This window comes from Belonocnema kinseyi, chromosome 10 (assembly GCF_010883055.1).
Source record: "Belonocnema kinseyi isolate 2016_QV_RU_SX_M_011 chromosome 10, B_treatae_v1, whole genome shotgun sequence".
Taxonomy (NCBI): domain Eukaryota; kingdom Metazoa; phylum Arthropoda; class Insecta; order Hymenoptera; family Cynipidae; genus Belonocnema; species Belonocnema kinseyi.
In genome coordinates, this window is record NC_046666.1 from 6,350,661 (window position 1) to 6,361,240 (window position 10,580).

A 10,580-nucleotide genomic window follows, 5' to 3' on the forward strand; every position below is an offset into this window, starting at 1 on the left:
TCATTTTTTGAATTTCGAAATTTTGATATCACAAGACGTTTGGACAAAACTTTTTCGCGTTTTCGAGCGCTCGGACCCTTTTCGTTTCTGGCCACTCAATTAGCATGTTGATTTTACATGGAATTGAATTTTTCCTATCAATTTAAAAATACTCGCAAAATTTGTTTCTTTTTTGGTCAAAAATTAATTCTTTTAACTGAATATTAAACTTTTACAGTTTTTTATTATTTTAAATTACTCTATTTTTAGAAACAATTCAACTATTTGTTAAAAATTTATATTTTCTAGTTGAACATTAATTATTCTGATGAGAATTTCTCTTGTTTGATAGAAAATTAATCTTTTTGTTTGAGAATTTGACCATTTTATTGAAAATCCAATTTTTTGGATGAGAATTAATTCTATTAATCGAAAATGTAGCAGTTTTATTTTCGTTTGAAAAATGATATTTTAAATTAAAAAATTATCTCTTCTCGTTGAAAATTCAACAACTTAATAGAAAACCTATCTTTTTGGTGAAAAATTAATTTTTTGGTTGCAAATTCGTCTTTCTTTGTAAAAAATGCAATTATTTGGTTAAAAATTATTCTATTTTAGTTGAAAATTCAACTAATCGATAATAACTTAAAATTTTTGGTTAAAACTTAACATTTTTTTATTAAAAATGCATTTTTCCGCTTTAAAATTAAATTATTTAATTAAATTAACTTTTTTGAATCTGTATTTTTGGATTGGAAATTTAACTATTCTATAAATAATTCGGCTTCAAAATGCAACAATTTGGTCACAATTCATGTATTTTGATGCAAATTCGTCTGTCTGGTTATAAAATGAATAATATTGATAAAAAATTGATAGGTTTGGTTGAAAATTTAAATTTTATCAAAAATATAAATCGGATTGAAAAACTCTAAAGAAAAAAAAGTTCCATCTTGTCATTCTCTACAAGAAAATATTTTTATAAATTTCATTTTTTGAATTTCGAAATTTTGATATCACAAGACGCTTGGACAAAACTTTTTCGCGTTTTCGAGCGCTCGGAACCTTTTCGTTTCTGGCCACTCAATTTATGATTTTGTTATTCATTTTTTCTTTATTTTATGTTAGTCTCGGATATTCAAACACTTTTAAATATATAGTGATATTTTTTAAATTAATTAGATTTTGTAACGAAGCGAAAATATTAAAAAATTTATATGTCACTCTTAAAGAAAGACCATTAAGGAATATTTTTTTATTTTTGACAACACTGAAAGTAATCTAAAATTATTTTTCAAAGTGCTATAATAAATCCATGCTGAAATTAAATTCCGAGAATTGAGAATAAAAAAATATTATCTTGTTTTTAAATTTATGTAAATATAATTTTCATAAGATTCGTGAGAAAATTAAAAAGATTTATCAATATTTCAGGCTTGTCAAAAAAGAATCTAGAAGATTAAAAATTTTTTGTTTTTCATAATGTAGGATTTTACGAAATATTATGAAAAATTCGAGTCCTTTTAAAAGATATTTAGAACTTTTAGAAGTTGGAAATGAATCCAGAAATATTTGATAAACTTTCGAAAATGTTTCCGAGTTTTCAGATATTTTTAATCTATTTAAAACGTCTAAAATTTCTGAAAATATTTTTAACTGACACGATTTTTTCTCAAAATTTACAAATGTCATTCCAAAATTTAAAAAAATTACCTTAAAATCTTCTAAATTTTTCCAGCAATTTTAAGAAAATTTGTTTATACTCTTGAAAACTTTCGAAATTCTTTTAAATTCTACTAAATATTTCTTGAATTTACCCAATTTATTTTCGTTTTTATTTCGCAATATTACCAAATTGAAACGTTTTGCTTTAAAATCTTTTAAACTATTTTTAGAAATTTTCGTAAATCGTTTGTTATGTTTAAAAAACTTTTAAAATTTTCTATTAAAGTTTATTTTTCCAAATAAAAAATTACTAAAAATTTGCACACGAATATAAAAAAATTTTTTTTTTAAATCTTGTCAGACCTTTTAAACCTTCTAATTTCTAAAAATTATTTTAATTTTTCCTCCATTTTTTTATTCATTCTGCAAAATTTAAAAAAATTGCCTTAAAATCTTTCCGATTCTTCTTTGACTATTTTTGAAATCTTCTGAAATCTTTTTAAATAATCTCTTTAAATTAATTTTTCGAAATAAAAAATTATTTTAATTTTTCTTAGGAACCTGAAAAAATGTTCCTCATTTTCTTGATACTTTAAAAAATTCTTAAAAAATCTTCACAAGCTTTAATTATTTTTGAATCATTTAAAAAGTTTTGAGTACCTCTTAAACTTACTCAAATTTTTTCTAAAATTATGTATTATGGCAAAATTTTGCTTTGAAATCTTGTAAAATTTTTAAAGATTTTAAGAAATAATTCCAAATGTTTTGTGATCTTTTTTCGATTTTCTTTTGAAATTCCTTACAAAACAATCATTAAAAATAAAAATTAATTTTCACAATAATTACATAAATAATGATTTCAATGATTTTAAAGTATTTAAAATTTTTTAATGTATTTTAATATATTTTCCAAGATTTAAGGAAATATCATAGAATTTCACGGGATTTTATAATATTTTGGTTGACTTCAAAGAATTTATTCACGAAAAGTGAGGCATTTTTTAGGGTTTCAATTATTTAATGAGATTTGAAATTATTTTTTGGAATTCAGTCTGCATTTTTAGTAATTTATCCTGAATTCTTTTAAATTATATGGAATTTTTCGATTTTTATTTAATTCACTTGAATTCTTCTTAATTTACTCAATTCTGCTTAATTCAATAGATTCGCTTTAGGTTTTAAAAGTTTTTATTTGATTGATCCCGAGGATTAATTGATAAAATGATTAACGGATCTAAAATATTTTTTAAATTTAATTTGACTCTGAGGCCTGTAATAGAATCCAATGTAAAAATCCAAGTTTTTTTGGTTAAAAATTTATTCATTAAAATTGAAATGTCTCTTATTATATTTTTGGTTTAGAATTCAAAATTTTCGGCTAAAAATTATACTATTTAGTTAAAAACTTAACTATTTTGTTAAAAAATCGTCCTTTTCGATGAAAAATTTAACTATTTTGTGAAATATCTTTTGAAATAATGTGAAATATCTTTTTTGTGAAATTCTTTTGATTAAAAATTAATTTTTTTAATTGCAAATATAACTATTCCATTTTTGGTTGATAATTCATATATTTTGTTGAAAATTCGACTATTTGAAATCCAATATTTCGTTAAAAATCCTACTTTTTTGTTGAAATTTTTATTATTTTCTTGAAACTTCTACTATGCTTTTAAAAAGTCATCCGTTACGGTCGAAAATTTAACTGTTTCATCAAATATTCTTCTTTTGGACTTGAAAATTCAACGATTTGGTTTTTGGTTAAAGTTAAACCATTTTTGTTTGAAAATTCGACTATTTGGTTGAAAATTCACATTTTCTGCTCTAAAATTAAATTATTTTGTTGAAGATTAGATTAGTTCATTAAAAATGATCCTTTTTAGTTAAAATTTCAACTATTTTATTTTTTGTTGAAGCTTAATAATTTTTTGTTTGAGAATTCGACCATTTGGTTGAAAATTCATCAGGTTGGATTGAAAAATCCACTATTTTGTTGAAAATTTGGTTATTTTGTTGAAAATTCAACTATTTTATTAAAAAGTCATCCTTTTCGGTTCAAAATTTAACTGTTCTATTTAAAAATTAATCTTTTTGGCTTGAAAGATCCAGTATTTGGTTAAAAATTCCACTTTTTTTTTTTTTGAAAAATTTAATTATTTCGTTTCAAATTAAACTATTTTGTTAAAAAATGTAATTTCTTGGTTGAGAATCAGAATATTTTGTTAACAAGTCATCTTGTTCAGTCAAAAATTCAACTGCCTTCTAAAAAAATTGCCTTTTGGACTTAAATTTTCAACTATTTGGCGTTTGGTTAAAGTTTAATGTTTATGGCTTGAAAATTATACTATTTTGGTTCAAAATTCATCTATTTCTTTTTTAATTTAATTATTTTGTTAAAAATGTAATTGTTCTGTTAAAAACTAATTGTTTTTGTCGAAAAATCAACTATTTATCTTAGCATTCATCTTTTTAGATTGAAAATTCACTTATTTTGTTAAAAAAAACTCAAATTTCTTATTAGAAAATAACTTTTTGTTTTAAAAGTCAACTTTCATTAATGAAATTACAATTAAGTTCTAAAAAAGTCTAAATTTAGTTGAATATTTCACTACTTTGTTGAAAATTCAACTATTTTAGATAGGAAATTTGTCTCTTTGAATTGAAAATTCATATTTTTTGTAAAAAAAGTCATATTTCTTGGTTGAAAATTCATCTCTTATAATAGAAAATATGTTTGGGTTTAAAATTCATCTCTTTCGGTAGAAAATCTTGTTTGGTTTAAAATTCGTCTCCTTCAGTAGAAAATCTTTTTTTGTTGAATTTTCAACGATTTTGTTTAAAATTCTTTGGTTCTTTTTTATTGAATTTCACTGTTTTTAATTTTAAATAAAAATCTGGTTTGATTAAAATATTAACTATTATATTTTTCGTTGAGAACTCATTTTTTTCAAAATTCAACTTCTTTGTTAACACATATTTTTTTAAGATTCATCTTTTTTTTTGGTTCGGTAACAGGTAATTTTTTAAACTGATATTCCATGTATCTGAATTGTTGAAAATTCGTATTTTTTGGTTGAATTTTACTGTTCTTTATTTATTATTATATTTTTTGTTGAGAGTTCATCTAGTTTTGTTGAAAATTCAACTTCTTTGTGGAATTACTTTGCTAAACATTTTTTTAAAGATTGATTCTTTTTAGTTGAAAATTGTACTTTTGGTTGAAAATTTGTTTGTTGAAGATTAAGTTTTTTAATTGAAAATTTAACTATTTATTTCAATATTCATATTACTTTGTTGAAAATTCGTCTTTTTTTTATTAATTCAACTATTTTTGGTTTAAAATAAAAATATTTTGTGGTTGAAATGTCAACTATTATTTTTTTCTTTGCGAATTAATTTCTTTTAGTTTGAAAATTCATCTTGTTTAGTATAAAAGTCATCTTTCTTATTGGAAAATAAACTTTTTTGCTGGAAATTAAACTCTTATGGTTTTAAAATTCAACTCTCTTCTAAAAAAAATTCGTCTTGCTGTCTTCAAAATGCAACTGTTTGGTTTTTATTTATAAAGTTTAATCTTTTTTGTTTGAAAATTCAACCGTTTGTCTGTAAATTAAACTATTTGCTCAAAACTGCAATTTATTTCGTTCTGAAATCCTAAGAATTCAAAAACATTTCATATTGCATTGAATATTAATTTTATTTAAAATAATTTCCTTTATTATTCCCCTATTTTTATGAATAATATCACCCTATTTCCCCTATTTTGAAATCATTTTGTAAAGAAAAACTTACCGGAAAAAATGTTTAAAATCCGTAAAATTAAATGATTTTTTAAATATATTTTTAAGGGGATCATGTGGTTCCACTCTATATTCCTCAGTGCGGTGACTGCAAATTCTGCAAGTCTCCGAAGACAAATCTCTGCAGTAAAATTCGCACCACCCAGGGAAAGGGACAGATGCCTGATGGCACCTCTCGGTTCACCTGCAAGGGCCAAACTCTCGCCCATTTCATGGGATGCTCAACTTTTTCTGAATATACTGTTGTCGCTGATATTTCTCTCGCTAAGGTAATCCAGTTATAAAAAAATGATATTTTAATATATTTTCAAATTTTCAAATTTTAAAAATTCACCTAAAATGATACGTTCTAGAGAAATTTTATTAATATTAATGAGTTCATTTTAAAATTTGCTTTTCGGCATAACTATTTTCACGAAATTCAGCTTAAGATTTATACTTGTTTTTAAATTAAACACGAACTGAAGGATATTATTATAAAAAATAAATCGTAAGATGGGAACTAAGTTTTTAAAATAATTTACAAATTGCTATTTTATTCATTTTACATTGATTTATTCTCGCGCATCAGGGAATTTAGAATTTGAATTACAGATCACAATTATTTTAATCGAATCTACGGAAAAGAATGATCAATGAACGCTAATTTTCATTCAGAATAATTAAATTATGTCTTTTAGATAATGATTTACTCAAAATATAATTTTTTAAGTTTTCGATGTCTAATATAAAAGAATAAAGGTCTTTGAGGGTGAAATTTGGTCAATTTTTATAATTTGATAATATCTTTTTTTAATTTTATAATTTTGTATTTTTAATTATTAATTGTTTTTTATTTTGCTACCACAGGCACAATAAGTTTTTGGGCAAATCTAGATTTTATTTTAAAATGTTAATTTTAAGTTTCTGATTAATTCGGATTAAAATTGTTGTTGGATTTATAGAAGTTTCAGTAGTTTTGAAAATAATCGAAAATAATTTAAATCTGGTGAAGATTCAGAATAATTTTTAATGAAGTTCACATTTTTGAAGACTTTGAAGAAAAAATTAGATGATTTACAAGAATTTGTAAAGCTTCTAAGAGAAAAATAAAATTGTCTCAAGGTTCCTGGTTAAATTTCAAATGATTTCTTTATTTGGAAAAAAAAAGAATTCTAGAAGAAAATTAAATCAGAATTAGGAAATTACAAAAAATGCTATCATGCTTAATAAATATTTTTAAGTATTCATACAATTCAAAGTTAATTTGAAACTTTTGAAAAATTGCATATTTTCTTAAATGTAGATTGTTGGAGGTTTTGAAAAAAGAAGCTGAATTAAACGACATTTAGAAGGTATAGAATTCTTAAAAATATTTTGAATTACTTCCTAAAATTTTGGTAAAAAGTGTGTAAAAGATTTTTAAGCAAACTTTTGCAATTTTGCCATATTACATAGTTCTACAAAAAATTTGATTAAGTTTAAGGGATATTCAGAAGATTAGAAATAATTAAAAAAATAATTAAAAGTTGTAAAGATTTTTTTTTAATTTTGTAAAGTTTTACGAAAATAAAGAACATTTTTTCAGGTTCCTAGAAAAAAATTAAAATAATTTTTTATTTCGAAACATTAATTTTAAGAGATTATTTTAAAATATTGCAAAAATTGCCAAAGAAGAATCTCAAAGAGTTTAAGAAAATTTTGCAGAATAAATAAAAAATGCAGAAATTTTTAAAAATAATTTCTAGAGATTAGAAGGTTTAGAAGGCCTCACAAGATAAAAAAATTTTCCTTATATTCGTGCAAAAGTTTTAAATAATTTTGTATTTTGAAAAATAAACTTCAAGATGAAATTATAAAAGGTTTTTCATTAAACATATCAAACGATTTCATAAAATTTTGAAAAAGAGTTTACAAGAATTTAAAGCAAAATTTAAGACGTTATAAATAGATTAGAAATATTTTAAAACTGGGTAATGTTTTCAAAAATTGATCTAATATTTCTACTCGAATTTTTCATAATATTTTGTAAAATACTGTAAAATAAAAAAAATTGAAACTAAAAATAGATTTTGGCAGATTCTTTTTATATTTAGAAGAATAAAAGAAATTCATAGGAAAATTATTTTTTATTTTGATAAATTATTTTAAAGAAAATATTTAAAAATATTTAGAAAGGTTTAAAAAATTGTTAAAAATGAATGTGAAAGATTTTATGGATTTTTTTTTTATTTTGCAGAATATAAAAAAAAAATTTGGCAAAATTTGAAACATTTTAAAAGATTTTTAGAAGATCTAAAAAAAGTAAATAATTAAAATTTAAAAAAAAAATGTAAAACTACATGTGTTTCAAGATTTCGAAATAAAATGGTTTATTTGACACTTTACCTGCATTTAATAAAAAATTGTTTAGTTAAAAATTGTTAGTAGCTCCCATTCTATACGTGTAAATTATTGAAAACTTGAATACAACATTTTTTAATTAAAAACTTTTGAACTTCAGTTTTTAAAGTTTAAAATTCTAGAGTTCCACTTTGAGTGCTTTAATTTACAGTTTATTTATTATTACTTTAAATGGAAAAAATGTTTTTGCATACGAAAATAGATTTCTCTTCGATCTTAAATTAAAAATGTGTCTTTTTTCAAATAAAATTTCAACTATTTGGCTGAAAATTGACATTTTTTACTTAAAACTTTAACTATTTGTTTGAAAATTTATGTACTTTGTGAAAAATTCCTTTTTTTATATAGAAAATTAATCTTCATGGTTGAAAATTCCTCTTTTTCGTAACAATTTCAACTATCCCAGTTGAAAATTCATCAGTTTGGTTGAAAATTAATTTCTTTTACTGAAAATTCAAGTTTTCCAAGTTATAAATCGATCTTTTCTAGTTAAAAATTCAAAAATTTTAATGAAATTGGTATCTTTTTTATAGGAAATTATCTTTTTCTTTGAAAGTTAATCTTCTTGTCTAAAAATTCATCTTCTCAGTTAAAAATTCAAGTATTCCAGTTAAATATCTTTTATTTTAGTTAAAAATTCAACTTTTAGGATTGAAATAAAATTACTTGGTTAAAAGTTAAACTGCTTTGTTAAAAAAATTTTTTTTCATTTAAAGATTTATATTTTTAATTAAAAATTCATTTCTTAGTTTGAAAAATGTTATAATTAAATATTTGATTGAAAAATAGTTTTTTCTTTGGATGAAAAGGGATTTTTTCAGAAAATCTATTTTATTGCAAGTTTGTTTCCTTTTTGTTTAAAAATTGGATTTTTTCAACTGAAAAAGTAACTATTATACCAATTAAATATTCCATAATATTAATTAAAACCTCAATTCTTTGTTGGAACATTCAGTTTTTGACTCAAAATTAAATTTTTGGTTGAAAAATTATCTTTTAGGGTATAAATTCGTATTTTTTGGTAGAAATTAATCTTACCTTTAAATTTAATTATTTAATTATTTAAGATAATTATAAAAGATCTGAGGAGAAATGGTTCGGTTTTATTTTCAAAGAATAATTATAAGTCTTAAAGATTTTAAAATGTGGGTTAAAAGAATATGGAAGACTTTGAGACCATTTTTTTTTAATTTTTCAAGATTTACAAATTTTTTAGGTAAACTGAATTTTGTCAGGGTGTGAAAAAAAGTTCTTAAAATTCATGGGAAATTTTTAAATGATTGTTTTGTAAGAAATTTCAAGACAAAATCGAAAAAAATATCACAAAATATTTTGAATTATTTCCTAAAATCTTTAAAAATTATAAGATTTTAAAGCAAAATTTTGCCATAATACATTATTTCAGAAAAAATTTAAGTAAGTTTAAGAGATATTGAAAAGTTTTGAAACGATTAAAAAATAATTAAGACTTGTAAAGATTTTTTATGGATTTTGTAAAGTTTCACGAAAATGAAAGACATTTTTTCAGGTTCCGAAGAAAAATTTAAATAATTTTTCATTTGAAAAATTAATTTGAAGAGATTATTTTAAAATATTTTAGAAGAATACAAAAATAGTCAAAGAAGAATCGGAGAGATTTTAAGGCATTTTTTTAAAATTTTGCAGAATAAATAAAAAAATAAAGGAAAAATTTTAATAATTTTTGGAAATTAGAGGGCTTCGAAGGTCTGACCAGATTAAAAAAAAAGGAATTTCTCTTATATTCGTTTGAAAATTTTAAATAATTTTTTTTTGGAAGAAATCACTTTTAAGAGAAAATTCAAAAAGGTTTTTAAATATAAAAAACGACTTTCTAATATTTCTAAAAACAGATTAGAAGATTTTAAAGCAAAATGTTCCAATTTGGTAATATTGCAAAATAAAAACGAACACAAATTGGGTAAATTCAAGAAATATTTAGTAGAATTCCAAAGAATTTCTAAAGTTTTCAAGAGAATGAACATATTTTCTTAAAATTGCTGGGAAAATTTAGAATATTTTAAGGTATTTTTTAAAAATTTGATATGATATTTGTAAATTTTGACAAAAATTCGTGCTAGTTAAAAATATTCTCAGAAATTCAAGACGTTTTAAATAGCTTACAAATATTTGAAAACTTGGAAACATTTTCGAAAATGTATCAAATATTTCTTGATATTTCAAATATTTCTTGACGGCAATATAAAAAAAAATTCTTCATCACTATTGGGAATGGTGATCGACCATTTCGCCACCTGGTGCCGAAAACTGGAACTAGAATGAGTAGGTACAATTTTAAAGTTGTATTTTAATTTTTGTATCAAAGTGTTTTTATGATTGTTTTATAAAGTATAAAAACAATGATTGAATACTAAAAACAAATCTTCATCACAAATAAATAGTTTTATATTGAATTTCCATCTTATGCAGTGAAAAAAAAATATATTTTTGAGCTTTAGAGTTCCACTGATTCTCGTGAAAATTCAACAATTTGGTATAAAATTAAACTATTTGATAGAAAAATATATATTTTTTATATATTGGAAATAATTTAGAAACGAACAAATGGGGTGAAATCGGAAAACGAGGTTCAAAATGACATTTAGAACGCAATTATGCACCGATTTTAGAATTTTTTTTTTTTGAAAAATTCAGAACTAAATTTGTCAGAAAATGGTGAGAGTAGATTTTTTATTTTTTTGTTTATTTAATTTTTATTTTAATGCAAACATCGAA

At 21.9% G+C, this 10,580-nt stretch overlaps 1 protein-coding gene across 2 annotated transcripts in view; it reads left to right on the forward strand.

Annotated features, from left to right (window-relative positions):
• Positions 1-10,580, forward strand: part of LOC117181367 (alcohol dehydrogenase class-3) — a 30,561-nt gene that overhangs the window by 7,637 nt on the left and 12,344 nt on the right. For both annotated transcript variants that reach the window (XM_033373958.1, XM_033373959.1), the window contains one exon: positions 5,493-5,713. In XM_033373958.1, coding sequence (XP_033229849.1) covers positions 5,493-5,713 — 221 coding nt within the window. The remainder of the gene's footprint in view (positions 1-5,492; positions 5,714-10,580) is intronic.